Genomic DNA, 24,785 nt, shown 5'->3' on the forward strand with positions numbered 1-24,785 from the left:
TGCGCGCCGCCACGCCGCCGCCTTAGCTTTGCCCTCACATTTCACGGGGAAGGTCATAGTGATTGCGAGAGCCCAAGTGAGGGGGGAGGAGAAAAAAAAAGTCCTTCCCCTCCCCACACGCGCCTAAACAACCGAGCCCGCTGTCCCTGCGGCGAGCTCCAGCGACTGCTGCGTGGCACAGGCGAGGGCGCACAGGGCGGACCTGTCACGGCTCTAGCTCCCCCCTGCCCCGTTCCGGGCGACCGTGGCGTTTTTACGACGCTGGGTCAACTTACGGCCGAGCACAGCGACGGACACGTCGTAGCAGCAGCGAAACGGAGCCGTGTGGCAGAGGAAACGGCAGGAAAGGGGGCGGGGCAGGTGCTAGTTTGCTTTGGCCCCGCCCTCTTTCGCGGCAAGTGCTCGCGCGCGGCTCCCATTGGTTCTCTGTCGGCTCCCCTCCCCCCCGCTCGCCTGCCCCGCGCCCGGTTGTAACGGCTGTGTGTGGAGGGGGGATCACGTGACGGCGCGGCGGGGGGGCAGCGGCCGACGCCGCCGCCGGGGCCGAGGATGAGGTGGCGGTTCCTGTGGCTCCTGTGCGCCACTGGCTGGTGGGGCGCCGAGGGCAAGACGCTGCGGGGCGGCTTCGCCAGCGCCGCCGCCCGGCTGGAGCCCTGGCGGCCCGTGGCGCGCTTCCAATTCCACGGTAGGTGCCCGGAGGCGGCGGCGGCGCCGTCCCTGTCCGCCGTCCTGAAACGGCGGCGGGGGCGGGGAGACCGTTACGCCGCGTCAAAGCCGTTAGGGCGGTGGGTGTGACGCGAGCCGGGGGGGAGGGGGTCGCAACGGCCAGAGGCGGGAGGCGCCGGCGAGGGGCGCTCGCAGGCGGCGGGAGCCGTCTCCTAGCCCGCCCGCGGCCGGGACGTGCAGCGGGCTCGATCCGCTGCCCGGGAGGCGAAGGCGCTTTGGGCAGCGCCGGGAGGGGCGATGGGCAGCTCAGCCGGGAGCTGGCGCTCACCTCAGCCGCTCTCCTCCTCATAGGTGGGGCTGCACCCAGGCAGTGCAAGCAAAAGTTTATAGGCCCCCGTGGTATATAAGCACTGCTGTCTATTAAAGACGGGGAAAAAAAGTACTGTTGTGGCTACTCAGCACTGTGTTTTCCTTCGTGTCCCATAAACTGACTTGCGGAAACTGTCTGGGAGAGCAGATTGTAACTTTTACATGTATCTTGTATTTACTAATGGAATTACTCGGTTATTAACCAAATGAAATAACAGAAGTGACAATGGTGTTTAACACTAAACGTGTTTTGTTTTTGCTTTTTTCCATGCTGTCGTGCATCAGGATGTAAATTCTCACCTAGTTGCCCCGTAGCTTTTCTCTCCTGTGTTATTAACGGTTTGTTAATAATAATCCCTAATTATTAAGAAGCCAAACAATGGGACAGAGCCCTGTTAGAACAGACATTGCAGAAATACACATTGGAGAAGACTGTCCTTGCTATATAAGCTTTACTTTGCAAAAAGAGACAGCATGCAAGTATAGTGAGTGCTGTATGCAACAGTGCTGCATTGATCAGCATGCTGTTCCTATATGGTCAGCATTTCAGTAGCTTTTAACTGTTTTCTTTTTCGGTTAGCTTCAGGGCAGAAAAGTTTTGCAGAAGGCTTTGAAAGACAACTGTGCTGGTAGTGCTGCAGATGTATACGAGCTTCCTCCCAGCCTGGAGGAGTAGTGTGAGAGGAAAACAAAAATGTTTGCATGAAAAAAATCTAATTGGGTGAAGGAAAAGGTAACGTAAACCAAGAGGAGGTGGAATATGACTACTGTCATCTCTCACTCAGCACTGAGATTGGGTGGGGATAGCTTGTGGAGTGACTTGAAAGCAAAGTTAATTATTGGTGTCCTAGAGGATAACTGCAGAAATACTCTAAATAGATCTGAGGACAACAAAATGCATTACTTAAAGCTGAGAAAAAAACTTCAAGATTTAAGATGGGTGTTTTAGGTGTTCAGATATATTTTATTATACAAGTATGTTAATGCTGCATACTTCCTGAGAAATATTCCTCCTTGTGCATGCACACATACAGTTATACATATTCTGGGTCTCAGTGAAAGCCTTATGATCTTTTTATAGAACCTGCTGATAATTTTTCAGAATATTTTTTTCATTAGAAACTTAGGTGATCTGTACTCCATATAATGCTTTACAGAGATCACCTTTTTTGAGGTTTTGTTGTAGGACTACTATCTTGCAACTGGCTCTGAATAGACAAACTTTTCCTGACAAAGACTTATTTGAAACTGGTAGTAGTCTATTTACTAACATCCACCTTGTGCCTAGGTTAGGTGGGAAAGGAGATTATTCTCACAGTTTAAAACACATAAAAATTGGTTTAAGTTTGAATAAATTTGAATTCTTGTAGTATTGATTGATTTTTCTCCAGTGTGTACTTCTATTTCTGTCAAGCCCTATCTTTTAATTTAGAGTAGTGTTATATTAAAGTGCATGGCAATATGGAATGAAAGGGTATATCACAATGTGTTTGGGGACCATTGAATTACCCAGATGATAAATTGTGTTAAATGAGCTTGTTCTAAAGAGATAAAATGTTTCTCCATATCAAGATGAAGTATGTAGGTAGTCTGAACAGGTTAGAGAACATTTTGAAGTTTAGTTTTCTTTGTAAATCTGTTGGTATCTATTTGTCTTCTGTCATCTCTAGGCAAGTATTTTAGTTCTAGTCTGAACATAACATGAAGATCCGTTTACTCAAGTTCTTCTGGTATTAGACTCAAGAGCTAGGCTATGATGCTCATAATCATGCTATAAAAGTCACAAAATAATAGACTTTGAATCAGTTACTGGGACTGATTGTGGCACTGTCCTTACTGGAACAGGTAAAATTTTGGGGTGGGAGAAGGGAAGAGAAGATGATTTGGAAGTCTGTAGGGGAAAAAAAAAGTGGGGTAGAGAAAGGCTGTTTGAAGTAGAGGAGGTTAATGACATCATGGTGAAAATTTAAGTACCATCATAAAAAACTGTGTATGCACTATTGTGTTACTGAGGCATGTAGAAATTGTTTATGAAAGATAGTACAGACTTTTATGGAAAGCAGTGGTAAAAGTTTTAGAAATAAAGTGAAGCTGTAGTTCTATTACTTGTTTAAAAAAATGAGTTGCTTTTTGTTGCTTGTATAACTGGCATCAAGGCAAGAACAGTTTATTTTGTTTTTTAAATATCAAGGCGACCATGCTGTTCTGTGTGTCAGAATCAACAACGTAGCAGTAGCTGTGACAAAAGAAGCTAGACTTCACCTGTTTAAAGCACAGGAATGGCAGAAGCTGCAGAACAGTATCCAACAACACAGCTGTACAGAGAAATTCTCTAAAGCTCAGCTGACAAGTGAGTTACTACTTCTTTCCCCTTATGAATTGTTATCTATGTATTTAGAACGCTGGTGTTTCAGTGAATTTGGACTTTGCATCGACTTAAGTGAAAGCAGGACTTCAATCTTCTAGAATTAAAAAAGATTATGAGGAAATATAATTGCTTTGCTTTCATCGCTTCAGAGGACTTTGTCTGCAAGTTATAATTTAGTATACTGCTGGAAAATGAACAATCCGTGACAAATGGTGGAAGACTTTAATGCAAACAGCCAAACTTCATGGCAGGTTCTAGCCTCATGTTCTCATTTGTACAGAACTCAAAGATAGATATTTGGCTGGACTTTTCATTTACTCATTCAGTACAGAGACTTTTTATCTCCCCTTGGAATAAAATTCATTTTTTTCCCTAAAGTTTTTTTGTAAAAAGATTATGTTGAGTATGTGAAAGAATTTACAAATAATACCATCATAAAGTGAAATTAAAGTAATTACAACGTGTAAATGTTTGGAGTGGGCAGAGGTACACTTTGAATTGTGACTCTTATTTCAGTAGCAAAAAAAATAAAGGCAAACTGCTGGAGCCTGCTGCAGATATCTCTAAACTTCTGAAGTGAGTGCTTGTAAGGTGGGAGCATTTAATCCAAGTGTGCAGTAAAAGGGAAACTTTCCACCTGAAAATGTTTTTCTCTGTTTTTTTTCACAACCTCATAATCATTAGTTCCTTTTTTTCACTTATGTCTGTAGGGTATTTGTGAAAATTAATTTGTCTGAGTTATGCTGCCTTATTTTACATTTGCTTTTATTATCGTTTAATGTTCTTTCACCCTTTAATTTTGTAATTTGGTATTCGTCTTTGAATCTCCCATTCAAATGCTTTTAATTGCAACAGTATAGAATATGTAGGCTGTCTTGCTCTCTTTTTTTTTAATAGAGAAACATCTCTCCTGTTCTTCAATTCTGTGTAAAATGTCATTTTTCAAAGACAAGAAAACAAAAATAGAAGTATATTTTCACTGTCATGGTAGCACAAACCTGTCAACTCTTTGATGTACAAAACATACTAGAGCCTTTAAAAATTCAATATGAAAGATGTGCTAGTCAGGAAAATGCTTAATTTGAGTGTCTATCTAGATGTAGAAGGTAGAACAGTGAAACACTGAAGCTTTCAGTTATGTAACCAAAAAATAAACATGCTAAAATAACCTATTTGCACCATTTATTCATCATAATATTGCAAGACCTACTTAAAGTATACATTTACCTGTAAGAAATTTAAATTAATATTAGAAACATCATTCAATGCTATCTTAAGTGCGTACAGCTTCTTTTTTGAATATATTTCCACTGTGCTGCCAGAATGCCTAGAGTAACTTACTGATCTCCTGGAATGTTGTCATAATGAAATCTTAAAAAGATGTCACTTTTAAGGATGTAGTTCCCTGTTACACTTGATCTGAGCTAAACATGAAGTGCTGCTCAAATCACTAGCAGTTGGTCCTCCCCTCCTGTCTGTCCCAGCAATATACTCACTGTTTTCCACTGTGTTTAGGAATCCTATGACCACAGGGCGAGCCGGATCTGCTTGCTGATCTGTTGGAATATCAATTACATTTTTATTTTATCTTACTTCATTCCCTGTGAGTTAGCTTGCAGTTTGATGGAAAACTTAACAAACTCACTCTGTGATCCCTGATCCTGATGGAAATAAGGCATTCTCAGAGCTCAGCTGAGAGTGCAGGTGGAGAGTAGAGCCACCCCTTTCAGCTGCAGTTTCCCTTTCTCTTGGATTAAGCATTATATGAGATCCTTAATCTGTATTTTAAAAAGCTTCCTTTTTGTACCAAACTGTATCACTTCGTATTTTTGATTGATAAGATATGTAGCTCCAACAAGACAAGTTGCCTTTATTAGAATGTTTTTCTCTGGTTCATGTATTCCCCAGTTTGTACTTCTATGACAAATGCTGCAGAGAGACACATGATATGTTTCTCCCTGGATCCAACTGTTGATCAGTACAAGCCTTCAAAGAAGGGAAAATAACTCCTTAAAGTTTAAACAAGTTTATTTAAATGACATAAGCTTTTTTCACAGGTAGGCTTGAAGTTAGAAATTAGTTCTGAATTTTGTCTACAGAATACTTCGGGATAATGAGTTTGCAAAGGGTTGTTTTGTGTGCATGTTTGCAGCTTTTTCATATGGAAGCTCCTTGCATGAAAGACAAATAGCTTGTTTTGTAGAAATTTTATGAACTTTTTCCTCATCCTTAGCCATTGTCATCTTAACCTATTTTAGTGAGTTCATCTACAGTCTGTTAATTATTTTGTCATTTTTTCTACAGAGGAGGGCTTTTGTTTGTGGTTGAGCTGATGAACACTAGAGTTCAGTAATCAGTGCAACAGCACTTGTGACTCTTGCAGTTTAACACGCACACAAAGAGCCACAGATTTCATTTGCAGCAAATGTTTATTTCAGAGTGTGTAGTGATGAACAGTTGCCTTAAGAATCATGGTAAGATCGGTGACCAGATGAAGCTTTCCAGTTTCTTATGTAGTTGGTCTTAAATGTTATCTGATTTGAAACATACAATTTTATTAGACAATGGTATCAGCCCTTAGCTGTCAAATGAAAATCAACCTATTACTGTTTGGGGAAGATACTGTAAAATATGCTAAGTTGAATCTTTAAAGCATGCACGCTATTTTTTACTGTTTTCTCATGTCGCTGTTCCTGTTCTGTGCTCAAAGTATCTTTGAAAATTGAGTAGAATAAATTTCACAAAGGTATTTTTATATTTTATATTTATTTTTATATTGCATAAGTATCTGTTGGTTAATATAGAATAGCTATTCTGCTGGATACTGTACAAGAGGGTGGAAGTGTGCTAAAGACAGTAGATGCTGTATGAACTTACTGGCTTCTGGCAGAATGGAGCCATTGCAAGCAAACCCAAAAGCTGAAAGATAGAATCCTGTACATCTCCTCACCAGCCCTCGACTGTACCTAGCTGAAACCAAAGATGAGGATGGAGTGCTGGGTCTTTAGTGTTGTGGCTGCCTTTCAAAGCAAAGACTGTTTTTCACTGTATGGTGTTTATAACATACAAGTGATGATGTGAATTTAAATTTTGTCTTCATTCAAAGATGAATTCTATAAAAAAAGATTAATCAAGTGCTTACTCCACTTTTTTGTTTGTTTCTTTTCTTCCAAAGTGACTGTGAACCACACAGAGCAAAATCTGACAGTGTCCCAGATTCCTTATCCAGAAACATGGTATGTGTTTTATGTAGACAAGTTTACCTGCGAGGAGAATTATTCTGAATCCGAGGATATTCAGTTTGAAATGGTCTTACTAAACCCAGATGCAGAAGGGAATCCATTAGATCACTTTAGCGCAGGGGAATCTGGTAAGATTTTTTTTCTTAAAATTAGATTTATAAGTTAAGGATCTGATCGCCCAAACAAATCAATACTTACTGTGCTTGGAAAAGTGTGGAACTGGGGAATGGACAACAGTTTCTTACATTTCAGTTTCTACTTTTTCAAAGAAGAGTGAATTTTAATGAATTTTCTAATGTTACAGATAAATCCTTCTCTTTCTCTAGACTGACTGTCCAAAACTTCTCTAATTAGCAAAATAGGTGCACAAGGAGGTACAATATTTACACCTTTGCTGATAAGTATTTTACCCTTTGAAATTGTAAACTTTCACTTCAATGTGAATTTAATTCCTAAATTTAATGAATTTGTTTATTTAATTCTTTAAATTCCTTAACTGTTTAAACTTTGATTCAGTGCAGTATGAATTCACACACAACATAAACTTTTTCCCAATACAGTTCCAGTTCAGTGTTTAGATCTTTCCAAATAACTTGGTCAGAGGCTGCAGGTTGGAGTGAGGCATTTGTCAATCATGGTTATTATTTAAGAAATGCAAATTTGAATCTGTAAACCTGTGAAGGAAAACTTCTAGAGGTGACTCAAGATCACAGCCAAGGAAGTGCGTACAAAAAACTATATGGTTTGGACAATCCAAACCCACCAGCATATGCATCATTGCAATATTTAGCTTCACTCGTCAGCATGTGACTAACTTAGGACTGTGTTAAGGGAAGAGCTCAGCAGGCTTAGTCTGCCTACATACACAGATCTAGCCTAATTACTATGCAAAGAATCAATTGCTCTGCTGTCATTCTTGGTCTCAAGAGGATATAGAGGGAACAAAAACAGCTTCCGCTTTGAAGGGAAGAAAATCTTCACACTGAAATATTTAGTGGAATCTGTAAGAAAGTGCAATGTAAATCATCCAGTTTTTCAGGTTTATGTGACCTGTCTCTTTAACTTATTAATTGTGCTTGTTAATCTGAAAACATAGTTTACGGTTTTTATTTGGTGAATTTTACATCCAGAAGTGAATTCTAGGTTAAGTCAGTTATTTCCGAAAAGCAGCAGTAGCATTTCTCTGCTAAATCAAGAGGCAAATGCACTATAAGACATTATATGGCCCTTAAAGTAGTATACAGACTTTCTAGTGAGACACCTCAGTTCTGTATAAATTTTGTAGTAAGACTTGAGCACTCTGAAGTAGAACTCAGAAAAGCTAGCGTGTGTGGTGAGAAGTGTAAATGTGTTGGATGCAGCTATTTAGAGCTAAAAAGTAGGAAATGGGATGAGCCTTACATCTCATCTCTTCCGTGGTTGCGGAGTAATGCATCTGTTCATTCAGAATGAAAACCTGCAACTCTGCTCTGAATCCTGAAGTTAAATGTCTATGTCTACTTTCATAGAACTGAGGAGGATTTCTTCTCTTTTTTTTGATGGCATCTTTAGGAGATAATTTTTGTCCTTTTTTCATAGAGTGTACAGTTTAGAATATTAGAACACCAAAGAAAAGATCCAGCTTCTTCTTCTTCTTTTTTTTTTTTTTTTTTCCTCACTGAGGAGACTTAAAACTACATAGTTACAGATGGTTCTAGTTAGGTCTCCCTTTAGCTGTTAAAGCTGTGCCCCTGACACAGGAGATCTCAAAATTAAATGGACTACAAGGAAAGTACAGTAAAGAGCTTGAGACTCTAACCTTGTGATTAGGATGTTTCCCTCAAGAGAGGAGGCCTGGGTTCCCATCCCTAACAAGTAATCTTTTGTCATTTTATAAGATAACTCTTTTATGTAAGACCAATGGAATCTAGAATTTCTAGTGGCAGCTGACCAGGTAGGCAGCATTTTGATCTTTGAAAATCTTTGAAGTTAGGTACTCTAAGGTACCTGTGTTTTATTTTCTCTGTCAAGTTTGGGTTACTTAAAAGTCAGAAAACTTACTAAAGACAGATTGAAGATCACTGCTGTTTTTTTATATTTGTATTTCAGTTCAGGTTTCTCTTAAATCCTTTTGGTCTCAAACCATTCAGCTACAATCTGTCTTTGGCTGCAGGGTGCTTTCTGTCCTGAATATTTTACTATTTATTAAAAGCTAGTTGATTTTCCAGGTGTTCCCACTCTTCATGATGAGAAATATCCTGCTCTACAAAATCCTTTCCAACTTCTGCTTCTTTTGGAGCACAAAGATACAGAGTGAAAGGAAAAATAAGATATTTGATCTGAAATACATGTTTTTCTTTTGTCAATCATAAGTTGTGTTTTTTTGTAGGTGTTCAGGAGAAACAGAGTGGCTCTGACATTTTTGTTTTTAATGAGTCTTTAAAAGCTTTATGCTCTTGTTCTCCATTTCATTGTATATATGTTCAAGCTGGCTAACTTTAGCTGTAGAAGTTATGGTACTGGGGAATATTCAGAATTCATCCAACTCCAATGTTTTTCTTCAGCTGAGATATTGAAATGTGTATAATTGCTCTGTTTCTGATCTCTGGTTAGAGCTGGTTGGAAATTTTTTAACAGAATTATTTTGCTGGAGCAAAAAAAACATTGGTCAGAATCTGATTTTTGTGGAAAACCATTTGGTTTCAAGGAAGGCTGAAGAAGAAAAACATAGAAGTTTTCTGTGCGAAACTTCTGTTTACCCATTTTTGCTTTTAACACCCAGGCTTCTTGACCCTCTGGGAACTCATATGATGGGTTCCAAAGCTTGCAGGTGCTAGAAAAGGCTTCCAGGATCCAGATCTTTAGGGAAGCATCTTACCAGTCAACTGCTAAACTGAAAACCACAGTACTCTTGTTTTGCAGATGATATCAAAATCTTTGGGCCTCTTTTCAGATTGGAGCAAAAAAAGCCCACTCTATGAAATTATAACTGTTCTCTTTGCTACTTTTCTTTCGATTTCTCTATCTACTATCTACTTCTTAGACTAACCATACTTTTCTTTTACATGGAGGAAGAGTGACACCCAGTGGTTAAATAGATTCTATGGAAGTATGTTCAGGGTTACTGTCATTTCAGATTGTGCCTTTAAAAATTGAAACAAAAAACAAACTCAGAATGAATCATTTATTAAAGGTGTTTCTGACTGATCAAATGGGCTACAATTATTTTCTGCTTATTAAGAAACTATGCCACTTTATACTATTTCAGTAATTGCTACAAAGCTATTATATTCTGAACAGAATATCTCTTACACTCAGAAAATGTGTTGTTCAGTAAAAAATACTTTGTCAGATCAAATTATAATCAGCTGCCTGAAAAATTAACTGACTTTTTTTTGTTTTTGGATAAAATAAGCTAGGATTTAATCATTTTATATGTCCTATCACTTTTGGGTGATTATTGCTTAATATTGCTTATAATGTTTTAGTTGTGCACTGCTGGTAACAATTTGTGTGTGTGTATATATATATATATATATATATATATATATATATATATATAAAAAGCTAAGCTGTATTTCTTTTCTTTTTTTTTTTCCCCCTACAGGATTACATGAATTCTTTTTCCTGCTTGTCCTAGCATACTTCTTAACTGCTTGCATATATGCGCAGTCCCTATGGCAAACAATTAAGAAACGTGGACCTATGCATACTGTATTAAAGGTGCTGTCAGTTGCATTACTGTTGCAGGCTGGTTCAGCTTTTGCCAACTACTTGCATTTCTCAAGGTATCTTTACTTACGTTTGCTTTCAATTATAATATTTGAAGGTGTCGTAAAGATCAGTACATGATCTTTCCTGTAGTGGTTGTGACAAAACATGGGGCTGACTTTTTAGAACTACATCATTGCCTAAGCATACTTCTGAGAGAGAGTATAAATTTAAGACTGACTCACTTAAATATCATCTCCTATTCTTTTATCAGTTATTCTAAAGATGGAATAGGAGCACCTTTTATGGGAAGTCTGGCAGAATGTGAGTATGCTTGTCCATCATTTTTTATGCGTTCCTATGTATTAGTCTGTATAGTGCATTATCTAATGCTGTTGTTGGACCAAATTATGATATTGGACCATACCACTAGATTTTTTATATGAAATAACTAAAAGTTGCTTTTCTGAAAAACAAGTTTTATTCAGGATGTATACAATAGATACTATATATAAAGAGTTAGGTGATTATGATTTAGTTTAGGACTTTTTAAAGGATTTTATTGTCTTAAGACTCCATCCTACAAACCCTTAAATACTGTCACATTAGTAAATGTTTCAACATGTTAAAGAATTTTGCTGAGTTTGCATGATCTTTTTAGGAAATTTTATCACATTTTATACCATCTCAATAGCAAACTTAAAATTTATTGTAATGAGAAAGGAAGTGGTTTGCAGCACAAGTGCTATGACTAGAACATGCAAAAAATGCTTTTGTCCAGATTTGATGTTAACAAAGCATTTTTCTCAACTTTGTATAGGTATTCTGAGCTTTTATTGGAACTGAATTTCTACAACATCCCATCCCAAAATGCACTTGCTAGATTCTTTAGTGTCTAACATTGCTTTGGTTTCTCTGAAGTTCACTATTGAAGCATAGAGGGGTTCCTTCCAAGCTAATATATTACCTTTTGATTGGCCTGAAGTACCCCAAGAAAGTAGTACTGTGATAGTGAGATAGTATTGGAGAGTAACAACCTATACAGAAAAATATTTTCCTTCATAGAGTCCATTTAAAAACTTGCAGTTGGAATTAACAGCCTCTTGATGGCACTTGGCACCACAATAATTGATACTCTTTCTTGTTTTGAACATTTGAATTAGCAAATCCTTGCAGTCTCTTCAGCAACTGTTATTAAACTTTCCTTCTGGTCTTCTGAAATGATATTTAAATGGAGGATATGGATGTGCTTATAACTCCTCCCCAGTGAGAAACCCAGTGTTAACTGTAACGCACCCTGAAATATCTGCATCTTAGATTTTATGTGTATGTATTATAGTAAAGACCACAGTTTTATTTTCTTAAAGCAAAAGTAAATAGGAATAAAACAATATTTCTCAAATTAATAGCTACATTTAAGAGATTCAACTAAGAGAGTTTTCCTTTCCTACTGTTTTTAAAATTCATAGTTCTCAAAAGAGTAAGAGAGCTGAAGGAATAGAAATGTGGAAAGCTTCAGTTTCAGTTACAGTTCTGAAGAATGGATAGTAGGAAGTATAGTTTGGAGATTGAAGGTGCTACCATTTTTCCCATATTAGAAGTGAAATCCTAGTTAAAAGTCAGTGGTAAAAATTCCCATTAACTTCAGTGGGGCCAGAATTTATTTCTAGAAACCTGTTCAGATATTATCCCAAGCAATTATTTTTCCCCAGCATCATTTGTCTTTTACCATGTATAAAGACCTGACCCTAAAGCTAATTAATCACCTAAATTTGCATAATCACCTAAGATTGCATAATCACCTGAATAGTTCTGGCACTCGAAAGTAACACAAGTAATTGACAGTCCGTTAACTTTTGACAAAATCAAAACCAGAAAAGTCAAAGAATATTATTATGGCTGATGAACATACAGAAAAAGATGGTTTGTGGTGAGATCAGACAAGTTTCTTACCAGTTCAGTTGTGCATGGCTTTATACTAGCCCTGACTACAGTGGGATGGACATTTTGGAATTCCTCTCAATGGTAAAGACCCTTCTTAGTTTCAGACAAGGTGTATGAGGCATCAAAGTTAAAAGCCTGTATTGAACCTTTCTCTTGCACCATTTTATCTGGAAATCCACTTGAACTGTTGCTACACTGAAGCACAGTAATATCTACATCCAAGATGTGATTGAGAGACAATATCTGGCTATAGCTTTTACATAGGGAAGAGGTTACCTTCAGGAGTGACAAACTATAAAATAGGTGAATGCTCTCTAGAACATCCAGATTTGATTAGTCTTTTCCATAACTTGAATTTGTGACACTGATCTGGCATGCCAAAAGCTCAGGTAATAATTTTTTCTACAGAGTATTATGCCTCCAAAGCTGGCATTGTAAAATAGTTTCAAGATCGTTTTGTCCAAGACCAATGGCAGTTCATATTATTAAAGAATGAGCAAGTTTGTGTTTACTAAAAGTTCCTGAGGGTTTTTAAGTAGCAAAAGTGCCTGAATATTTATTAGGAACATATAAACATATAAACCAGAAAAGGGCCAAATATATCCCAGGAATAATGGTTTGAAATCTGTTTTACGTCCATATTTTGCTAATATTGCTGAGCTTCAAGGAAATATTGTAGCTGATCTTCATTTGACACATATCGCATGTATGCTTACTGATCTTTGAACAGTGGCAACATTCTCTATAAAGTTTTCAGTAAATGTGGAAGTATATTTATTTTTTGTAATACAATACAAGGTTTGGGGGTTTTTTTGGTTGGTTGGTTTTTTACAGTATAAAAATACATTTGTGATGTAGAAATAATTGTTTTTTGTATCTGGTATGTAAGTGAAATGACAAATATGTAAAAAAAAAAAATTACTTGAACTAAAATATTGAACAAGTGAATAAAAAAGCATTGTTCTATGTAATGCTCATCTCTCATTTCTGAACTAAGTTTGCAATTTACATGCTATAAGAACAGATCTTTTAAACTGCTGGTACATCTCTGCTACACCAATACAATGGGCCAGTTTTCTCTCTGGGTGATAGTTTGCTTTAGAGAAGGTAAGTTTGTGATTGAAACTTACTGAATAATTCCTAAAGCTGGTGCTTGGACTTGAAAGTAACCTAGAGTTCTTTTTAATGGCAGTAGTACTTCAGCAAGGCTAATGAGTAAAGTCTTGAATACATTCTAACTTGATGGTTGTTGTTTTGTTTTTTTTAATCAGATACAGCTTCAAACACAGGTTTGAAACACTGATTAAAAGTGTAACTTTATAGTGTATATATTATTTGTTTTCAAACAGAGCAAAAAATGGACACAGCAAAATGAGGAAAAAGGTGTTTATATTTAATGAACTGAAGTACAGGCAGATTGTTGCTGCAAATGAAGTTGTATTAGGGTTAGTCATTAGCTTTTTCCCTTTATGTATCTGAGAGTGGAATTTGTCCTTAATGTGCTTTCTATTGCAAGCTGCTTTATCATTAAGACAAAATACAGACAATTTAAAGTACAGTGCAACTATCTGATTTTTGAGCAAGAAAGTTTTGCTGGAACAAAGGAGTTAATTTCATCATGTTTCATATTAGTAGAATGAAGTAAACAGTGTGGTTAATATACGTAATATGATTTTAGTCCATTAGCATTTGTAAATCTGTTAATGCAGTCTGGACTCCTGAGCCCAGACTTCTCTGGTACAACAAGAGTGGAATTTGGAAGGATGCAGCGCTCTGCCCATGTCATTGCAGAACTAAAGCATAAGTAGAGGAAAGCTGATAGTGATCTATCTGATCATTGAAAACAGATTGAAATAGCCACATTTTGTGACAAAGCAACCTCAGCTAGTCGAAGTGTATTGTCAAAGCAAATGTCCATCTTTCATTTGTGGGTATATAGAATATTTCTTTTTGCTGTAGAAACTCTGTATTACTTTTTTGTTGTGATTATTTATTTTCCTTTTGTTTCCAATAGTGTGTGACATAGTCTCTCAGATACAAATGCTGTATTTATTGTTGAGTCTGTGTATGGGTTGGACAATAGGCAGAATGAAGAAATCTTATAGCAGACCTCTTCAATGGGATTCCACTCCAACATCTACTGGCATTGCCGTAGCAGTTGTTGTTACACAGGTTTGTATTTTATATTCATGTTTATGGTGAAATATACAGCTGCTATTAAGTATGACAGAACTGTGAACCAACTAATTTCAATATTTTATGAGGGAGGGAGTATCAAGACTGGAAAAAAAACCCACAGCATAATGTGCACCCAGTATTTCTAATAGTTAACAACGCCTCTTCTTTACTTTAACAATTTAAGATGTAGCTCCACAGTATGTTTTTGTTCAGCAGCAAAACCACTTAAAAAGTTCCCACAGTTTTCCAAACTCTTGGTTGTGCCAATTGTTTGTAGCATTAAACTGTAAAACAAATCAGTGAAATGATCTAGATTCCCCCCTGCCCCCCCCAAAAAAAAAAGAGGAGGAGGAGATTTTAGCACAATTATTTTACTGATTTGGCTTATAATGTCATGTTATAATGTTGTAATTAGTATAACCGAGGGGTTTTGTTGTGCGGGGTGAATGTAGAGCTTGGGAGGAAAGCCAAGAATTTCTAACAGCAGCTTTCCTGTCACCAAAAAGAATTGAAACTATACCCTCAGTGTTATCCTCCATAGAACCACTCAAATAGGATAGTTAGTAGTCTTTTCAGTCAATATAAGGGAATTCTTGAAAGGTTGATGTGCAGGATTGGTCTTGCAAATATACAAATGGTCTGACATATAATTTCATTCAAATATTTTTCATTAATGTAAGTTAGAAAGTAAACCAGTAACTTAAAAGTAAATTGTAATAGAGATCATCCAACCCTGGTAGTGCCTTTTGTAAACAAATTTTTTAAAATCACGGCATAAAGACAAGAGAATCTGAAAGTCATTGAGAATGAGGAGAGCAGGGAGAAACTGGAGACAATAATGAGGAAGAGATTACATTTTGTAATATTTGAGTAGTATCTGTAATTAGTGCGGCTTCCAAACTAAACAAGTGGACTACTAGAACATTAAAAGTAGCTGGGAGCTGACAGCATTCTTGCTAATTAAGAACATAAACCAAGGGCTATTAAGGTCAACAGGACTGTTGAAATTTCAGGGTAGGTTCATTACACCTTAATCTGACACCCATCTAGCAGCAGAAATTTTACATGCTGGTAGTAAAGAAGACTTCTAAAGCAAGTACTTAATTTTATTTGTGTCTCTCCACTTGTACGTGCATATGGATGTGTTGGTGCTCTGTCGCTTGAGACTGGAAAGTTTTTGTTATTGTTGTTTTCTTTTCAATATACATAGAAAAGACACTCAGTATCAGCTAGATCTTTTTTGTTGTTACCCACGTAGTAAAAATTAGGACAAACACCATACATATATGTTGCTTTTCCCAGCACTGGTCCATTATGCATCTGCATTGGCTATTTCAGCACCACTGGAGTGTTGGCACAAAGTCAGCCATCAGGCAGGCACATCTCTACTAAATTTCCCTTCCTGGTACCATTGAGAATGTCGGAGGTGGCAAGAGTCTTGTAGGAACAAATACAGGTACTAGAATATGTCTTTGCCAGGGTGGTTCTGCACCCCATCGCAGTGCCTTCTGTCTCCAGCAAGGGTTTCCTGGCACCAGGAATATCCTACCCCCTCTAGAGAAGGTGTCTTCCATCTCATGGCCCAGTACCTACGATATATATCTTTTCCCAGATTTCTTCTCTTTATTATAGAATGCAGTTCCTGAGCTCAGGGGAGCAGAACCCAGACCACATCACCTCTATCAAAGGTGCTGAGCTTAAGGCTTCATTCTCTGGATTACTCCATTGTTCATTGGTCTGTCTAGATTGACATGGGTTTTGGACCTGCTGTAACAGGGCAATCAATGAGCACTTTTATTTATGAAAACCTAGAATAACCTTCTATCTGTCCTACCCTTTTGCAGGGATTCTGAAGGGTAAGCTAGCTTCCGTACCAGAGGCTGGACAGACTTATATGGATAATCAGAAATGCTGTAAGGAGTTGCTATAGAGGGTAATAGAACCCACATGCATTCCCCTAAAGCAGAAAATTGAGATTAAGCTATGTTAGTTTTACTGATGTTCTACACTACCTGCTCTCTTCTTGGGTCCGTTAGTAATAATAAAACCTATTTTGGAGATGGCTGAAGCAATTTGGAAGTCTCTGGGATCATGTCATTTCATAGTCAGGAAAACTGATAGCAAATTCCAAGTGTCCAAGGACATAGAGTAGCTATATAGAAGTCCATACAGCTTGGAGCTCTCCTGTTGCTCATTACAGCTGAATCAAAAAAGAGGTCTGCCCATTTAGACAAGAGGGAAGTCAAGCAACTGGACAGCCTAGGAAAGCTTGTTATTCTTCAAGTTAACTGCAGTTTTAACTGGCAAACTCTTCCAACCCTGTTTGCCTGCTACTAGTTTAAATTACTCTGCAAACTCTCAGCTTTTTTTTTTTCCCTCTTCGTACTGATGCTGTGAATTCTATTCTTTCATTCTTTCAGAAACACAAGCAATTTCCTGGGATGTGTTTACAGGTTGCCATCAGTGTAGGGTGGATGTAGCCTACAAGTCAGCAAATCTTTTGTGGTCACCATGGCTACAAGAGCTTACATCTCAAAGGAGGGACAGGTCTTCCATTCAGCATCTCCCTTTGCCTTAACTTGTTCTTTTCTTCAACCTCAGAGCAAAGGATTCTCAGGCCACTGTCTGTTCATTAAAGATTCTGCTCAGTGCTGCTGAGACACAAGACTTGTTCAAAACTTTTTATTGATGGCCTAGGCCTCTCTCATCACGTAGACCTGAGTCATGTCACCTTTCTGGGCTGATTGGAGAGGTTGCAGTGATTCCAGAAGAAAAGCCGATAGCTTTGATGCTGATGAAAATGCACGTTGTCTCTTATTGCATTAGAACTTGTGCATCAAAGAGGCTCTTAGATGCACCCCAAAGATATGCTCAGAATGAGTGTATGCTTTTCCTTTTCTCTACCTCTGACCCCAGATCTAAAACATTTTTTACTGTCTTGGTGCTGCATAACATCAGATACCAAAGTACTAAAGGCAGTTAGAAGCAGCTAGTTAATCCACTTCACCTTTCTGCCATTTCCTTTCCCCCTTCCCCTTGTCTCTTTCAGCGATCTGTCCCATGAGAACCTGCTTTGACTGGAGATTGGTATGTTATCTTGGAGTGCCATAAAGTCAGTGTTGGCATGGCAAGGGGAAGGAAGGACTATACCATGATTGTTTCCTCAGGATAGGAGAGAAGTGTCTGGTACTTCACTGTGTGGTTGTGGAGGATAAACTTGTATATCTGGAACATCAAGATGATGTCCATAGCAAACATTCATGTAGCAGTTTAAGAGGGAGACCAGTACTGGTCAGTGGTTGATGTCCACTGAAAACCAAGATAGATAAGATGTGCACAGGTGATGTCAGACATTTTGAACAGTGCATTATGTAAACAAGGAGATGGCCGTTCTCCTTTACTTTTTCAAGAAGAAATTGTGACTTTTATGTTGGGTATAACTAGTGCGAGTCACCTTTTCAGTTGTGCACCTACCCAGCTCATCCAATTTTTTTGTAGACAATCTGAGCAGAGTTGTTCTTCTGGATAATTAGGATATTCACCCTGATTTCTTCTCCAAGCTCTTTCCAGAGCTGCAACATAGATCTGCTCAATGCCAACAAAAAATGTCTGATTTCTGCTTGAACGAGTTGGTGTTTGGGTGGTTTTTTCAGCTTGTTCCTGATATCACAGCCAAGTGAGCTGATGTATGCCTTTCTCTGGTCAAGGTAAGGGGTGTCAGGGCTTATTGACCTTAATATCTGTGGCACAGACAAAGAAATTTGGGCTTCAGGATCATCTTTGTCTATGAAAACACTTCCTTCATTGAGACCAGATCTCATATTCCGTTGCAATCTAGAAAAGCTCCCTATTACAAATGCTATATATTTCTCTTTTTCAGAATACTGCTTTTCTCCAGTGAGCGTGGTTCCAGCTTTTATAGTAAGAGGAATGGCACATGTTCACCTGGGCCAGGTTTCCAGCTTAGTGCACAAATGGGTCCATCTCTGCCATCTGCTTATTTTGGAATAGCATAGTGAAATTGAAGGAAGCTGGACTTCTTTGATCTTACATTGCTGTCACTACACACACTCTTTGATCAACTGATTTCTGTGTTGTTTACATGGTTTATATTCTTTAAAGGGCCAGTCCAGAGCATACCCTGCTGTTAGAGACTATTTTCCCACTAGGACCTGGACTTTATTCCAGTGGTTCCTTTACTCCAGCTCTTTGTCATCTTCTCGTGAAAATGTTTTCCTTCGTTGCTGTCACTTTTGGTAGTAGGTTAAGGAAAATGCAAGCCCTCATGAGCTCTGCCCGTTAAGTTTGAGGTGTGCCTGGGATCCACCTAAAATTTCTTCATGAAGTAGTATTAGAATTCCATCTCCATCAGTTTCCCATATTTTTTCCCCAATTACCTGCTTGTGTCAAAAAGATTCTATGCAGGGTGGGGGGTTTTTTTTTGGGGGGGGGGAGGGTGTTGTTTGTTTGTTTGTTTGTTGAAATTTTCTCAGACAGCATRCATCCAGTCCAGGGTAGTTAAAGAGTTTGGCTATCCCCACACATAAATGCCAAAAAGGATGATGCTCTGTCAAACTACAGTGATTCTGTAACTGATGGAACCCTCATTTCTTTCCTGGGCAAGTTCTGCCTGAACCAAAATAACTTCTGCAATGGAAATTCATCAGTTTCACACCAAAACTAATGCTTTTATCCATGCGTTCACCAAATGCTGTGCTGTCTCTTAGGGTTTCAGGAGCCATTTAGTTTTATTTCAGTCTTACTCCTTGATAGGATTCTCTGTCAAGTAACTTGATCATTTGGAGGTGTTTGTTTGAAGTTGCCCACAAATAGAATTTTATGGTGGGATCATTTAAAGAACGTCAGTCAGATCATTTACTAACAATCAGCAGTGTTCAAGGTGTGTGTGCTTAACATTTGTCCCCCTCCCATCTTTCCTTTTTCCATCCCAGTAGCTGGGAAGCAACTGAAATAGCAGCAGTCACGCTTGCTGTGTCATGGCCTGCATAGGGGAAGTGAAGAGTGAGAGAGTGCTCTTTAAGGATATTTTAAGAGAAAACTAACCAGTCTGAACTGATGAGACTCTAGGAGACCCATCATTGGAATGCACAGGTGGATTACACATTTAAAAGAAAAAGTTAATATCAGTAACCTTTCTGTCTTTATGTAGTTAATGTAGTTGGAGAGCCTTTGAATGTGTTCAGAAAGGAATCTGACTAACTTAGATCTCTAAACTGAGGCAAGCAACATCTCCTTCCTAAGGCCTTCAGAGCTACCTCAGTTATAAATCACACTTGACTACCTTCCTTCAGAAAGCCTGCTTCATTAGACACCTGAAACCTAAATGCAAGTTAAATATGTACAGTAGATGAACTAGATTGCACTGTATTTTCAAGTCTTAAAATGCTACTCAGCTGCTACATGATGCTGGAAGAGTCTAAACTTTTCTGGGCATTCTAGTTTGTAACTTTAACATTCCCTAAGTCCCAAAAAGATATTCTTCAGCAAGACCCAATTTTCATGCACTGTACAAGTAGGCACCTGAAAATTCAGAAACTAGGCATTCCTTTGTCTGTTTTTTCTTAGAGACTCTATTGATATCCTTTCTCACAGTACTCCCACAAAATTGGATTCTGTAGCAAATGGATACAGTGCTGGTTTTTATGAGAGCTAAGGAGGATTACTGCCTTTCATGCAGTAATCTGTTGGCTAGAGCATTTCTCCAGATGTTGGAATAGCATTTGGAACCTGTGATGTTCCCTTTCCCAGTCCCTAGGAGGTTTCTGAGCCAGCTGCTTGCAGAGTCAGGCTCGCTCACACTTTCTGACCTAGCTGATTTTGAATTCTTTTCTTCACAATGGCACAGCTTCAGTAGAAGGGGTGGAGAGTGGCCCACCCAGGAACAGCCTATAGCCTGGCAGTTAGGGCACTCTCCAAGGAGGTGGGAGATGCGAGTTGGATATCCTTTAGGCAAAGGAGGGAATTGTGGGAGATCCAAGTTCAACCTGGGTGAATGCTTGAGCCTTTAGGCTATTGTATAAAAGGGGCAGCAGCACCACCCTCTTACTTCCCCATATTTAAAAAAGAAAAGTGAATCCTGTTAGGGTTTTGAAAGAAAAGGCGTAGTCTCCTGCCTTTGAAACAAGCTTTACAGGTTGTGGATCCCAAGCGGAGAGAGACACCTCCCCATAGCTCTGTAGGATCGTTTTAGTGGGCTTCCTGTTGAGTAGGCTGACTGTTTAACTAGATGATTATTTTGGATCTTGTGCTACAATGCTACATTCCTTCTATCCAAATTAGACAAAACTTTAAATTGTCAAACTTTGTAAAAGTTAAGGAATGCAGGAGACAAACTCTGTTCCTGCCAGTTGCACTTGGAGTAATAGGTAGTGCCAAAAAGCAGTTCAGGCTAGTTTTTTGTGTAGTATGATGGTCTCCAACAAGCAGAGCAGAGCCTGGCCAATTGTGCTGATAATTTAATCTGTGATGCAAAGATTAATTGAGGTTTAGTGTAATCTTATTTACTCTAAATGTGCTTTGCTATTGTTGTTCTTTTCCAGAGCTTTTTATTAATTTGGGAGCAGTTTGAAGATACTAATCACCACAGCTACCATTCACACCATGGCTTAGCAAGTGGACTGCTTATTGGCCTCAGAGTTTGCCTAGCTTTGTCACTGGCTGCTGGTCTTTACCAGATCATCACAGTAGAGAGAAGCACACTGAAAAGGGAGTTCTATATCACCTTCGCCAAAGTATGGGTTACATCAGAGACTGATCCCTTTTGCTGTAAATATAATTGTGGCATGCAGTTGACTGAAACACTAAACTATTTTACTCCRTAAGAAAGTTAATGTTTAAATGTCTTATTTGATTAAATTGCACCCTATTATCTTACTCTGAGTAGTCATTTTAATATGACAAGGAGTACAGAGCTTTTTTTAAAAGAAATCCCACCTTTCATTGTGTGGTTTTCATTCTGTTGATTGAAAAGTAAACAGTGGATTCATAAAATAGACAGAAATTTAAATACAGTTCTTCTAACTGTCATCTCTTTCTTCTAAGCTGGCATATAATCATTTTCTAACTTACACTTTTCTCTTTCAGGCCTGCATTCTCTGGTTTTTGTGCCACCCATGTCTTGCAACCATTTCTGTAATATTCAGAGAATATCAAAGAGAAAAGGTATGTACAGGCAAGATAAAAGAGATGAAATTTGAATAGTAGTTGCTCTTCATGTTCAATGTTTGTTAGCAAACTCATGCTCTTAGGCTGTTAATCTTATGACCCCAAATCAACTTGAAAAGTCTTAGTCACACAACTCTCATTGATGCTAATGTGAATCAGATTTTACAAAGGCATACAGAGTTTGAATCATATAAGCGTAATCCTTTCTAGGTTAAAGGAGGGGGGATTGTTAAGTTAAAGGAAAATGTGAAGGGGGTGGTGGTGTTTTATTGTTTGCTTGTTTGGTTTTTAATTAAAAACACCTTGGGGATTCTTTTGACAAAGCTAGTAGAAAGATAAATCAGTGGATTCTTTTTTGCTTGCTTTTTAGTCTTCATCATTTAAAAGCTTTATGCAGCTAAATAGGTCAGGGAACCTGTAGCTGAACTGTATTCTTTAGATGAAGAGATCTGTCCAAGTATGCARTTCGGTTTGTAAACTCTAAACAGTGAAAAACAAAGGTGGACTTACTGGGTTTCTCAGTTGCTTAACATACTGGGAACTAGGGAACTAGTATGTGGAGCCTTCTAAGTTCAGATAAAGTGCGCTACTATTCTCAGGTGGTTGACTACCTCATTCCAGGGTAGAGCTTGCATCTTTTTTCATAGTTAATACCATCTGTGCATTTGTGTGCAAATATTTTCTGAAATTGAGCATTTATTTATATGGAGGATATACACAGAGAAAAAGCATTGCACTAAAATACATAAAAATCAAATACTATATTTGATTTTAAGAGGAGGAACCTAAAAAAGAATCCTCTGAGCCTATACATCAAGTTATTTTTTGTTGTTGCTGGATGAAAACCTCATCATTTGGGGAGAGGAGGGGGTGTTCTCTCAATCTCTTGAGGTAGAATCAGTAAATGAAATTGTTTCTTTTTTGCAATAATTTGAGCTCAGTGTAGGAAGATCATATTTGCCCTGTATTTGCATTTGGGGTAGGTTTAACTATTGTTTGCAGCTGCAGTTCCTAAATTACAAAAATTCAGCTGTGTTTCCTTCTTTAAATGCACTTCAACATAATTAAGAAATGTGTGATCAATAAATACCATATTTGTTTAAGAAAAACATGTATTTTAAAAGGCTGTACATAAACTTGGACTTTCACTTACTCACAAACAGCAGTAACCTTTATGGGTTTGATAAATGTTGCCTTACCCATCTTTTCCAGATGAAGAAACTTCCGCTGAAAAGAGAGCTAGCTAAGTGAGGCTGATAAATAACTATCATCATAACTCCATGACTGTGCTAGTGCAAAGTGGGTTCAGGCATTTTTTCTGTTTGTTGTAAGAACAGAATGTCTAAATATCACCTCTGCTTGTGGAACTGCATGGGTGGCGAATTGCAAGTCTGAAATTCCCCAGAACAGAGACAGCCAGAAGGGTTATGTGACTTGCCTGGGGCTATCTACTGATTTAAAAAACCCCAGGTGTGAGAGTCTGAATCCTGGACTTGTGACTCATGTTCAAATCTTTTGTAACTATAGCAGTATTAAAAGGTTTAAAGTTAAGCTTCAAGCACTTGCACAGCATGCTGATTAAAAAAAAAAAAATCTGTTTGGGGATTTTTCACTTATTTTCTCCCTTTCTCCCTTTTTTGTGTTTAGATTATTACTATAGGTGTTATCCTCTGTCAGTGCATCTCCATGGTTATCCTCTACAGACTTTTTCTGTCTCATAGTCTATATTGGGAAGTATCTTCACTGTCATCAGTGACATTGCCACTAACAGTATCCTCTGGACATAAAAATCGACATCACTTCTGAGGTGTTTAGGAAGAATATGTTATGTAATAAATGTGCAATAATGACCTAAATATACAGATATTTTTGTCACAGGTGCGATACATTGGTTTCAGTGGAAAACTGAATGATAATATGAGAGCTCTTCACTGACCTTCACTCTGACAAGGTCCCTAGATTAATCAGTTAAAGTGTTGTGGAGTGGAAGAATCCGAAATCTAAATACTTTTATGAAGATTGTTTATGTGTAGCATGTGGTGCTGTGCTACATGACAGACTGACTCTTTTCTCTCCCATTAACAGCCATGCAAAAATCCTTACTTTATATCAATACTAGGTTTGAAGGTCTTACAAAATGCAGTTCTTAAAATGACTACAAGCTCAAACAAGTCAGAAAGAGGCCAGTTGTGAAATTGGTGTGATGCATAATGATGAATACAGATTCTTTTTATTTTCATACTTTAGAGAAAATGCATTTTATGTATAAGTATAAAAGGGGAAACAAAAGAGGGAGAGTCCTCTGGGAAACCTGTATGAAATGTTTACAATGAACTGCAGGAAACTTTCCTGTATTATTGGTGTAAAACAAAAGGTTTTTTTGCCACTAATGTTCATATTGGTTAAAGTTTTAAGGAGAATAGCAATAGGGCTTATATTTGCCTTTTTTGAAATAAAGGTGACTGAAAGTACTAGTAATGAACGTCTAAACAATATCTGCAGCTTAGAAGACATAGAAACATAAAGGTAATTAAAACAGCAGGCTCACATTTTCCAAAAAAAAAAAAGTGGGGGGGGAGCAAAGAAAATGGAATGGGTGATGTGGTACTAGAATTTTAATCCTGATATAATTCATTTCTCTTACATTGAGGATTCAATCATAATTAAGCCATATACACAGATTAATTTAACAGAAGCATTTCAAATAAATGTTGGTTTCAGTCATCAACTACCCATGAATTCCTGCCCAAGGATACTTAATCAGGATTAAATTTTCTATGAATAATTGAAAAACAAAATACTCACTGGATTTGTTATAATCCATGTTGGCACTGGGTTCTAAGTAGTTGCCATCTTCCATCCATTGTAATAAAGCCATAGTACTTTTTGATGCCCTAGCATTCAGAAAGCCAGTGTAAATATATACTTTATTGAAGTGCCTATTTATTGAGTATGATTAAATCATGCTGACATTTTTTTCCTTTATAATAAGAACATTCTTATTACCTCTGTGATTGAAATCTTTTTGTCTGGATTTAGTAATTTGTTAAATTTTAGACCTGTTATCATACATGTGTTTCTTCACAAACATTGTTTTTATTTGCTAGTAAATGAATGTTCATTTCTCCATAATAGTCTGTATT

At 38.0% G+C, this 24,785-nt stretch overlaps 1 protein-coding gene across 1 annotated transcript; it reads left to right on the forward strand.

Moving 5' to 3' along the window:
* Positions 1–523: 523 nt before the first annotated feature.
* Positions 524–24,774, forward strand: GPR180 (G protein-coupled receptor 180). The gene is made up of 9 exons (XM_026064100.1): positions 524–685; positions 3,227–3,385; positions 6,579–6,773; positions 10,232–10,412; positions 10,610–10,659; positions 14,294–14,451; positions 21,018–21,209; positions 21,562–21,639; positions 23,290–24,774. The coding sequence occupies exons 1-9, from the start codon at positions 550–552 to the stop codon at positions 23,446–23,448; spliced, it is 1,308 nt and encodes a 435-aa protein (XP_025919885.1). The 5' UTR covers positions 524–549; the 3' UTR covers positions 23,449–24,774.
* Positions 24,775–24,785: the final 11 nt, after the last annotated feature.

The sequence above is a fragment of the Apteryx rowi genome, unplaced genomic scaffold (genome assembly GCF_003343035.1).
Source record: "Apteryx rowi isolate R43461 unplaced genomic scaffold, aptRow1 scaffold_209, whole genome shotgun sequence".
NCBI lineage: Eukaryota > Metazoa > Chordata > Aves > Apterygiformes > Apterygidae > Apteryx > Apteryx rowi.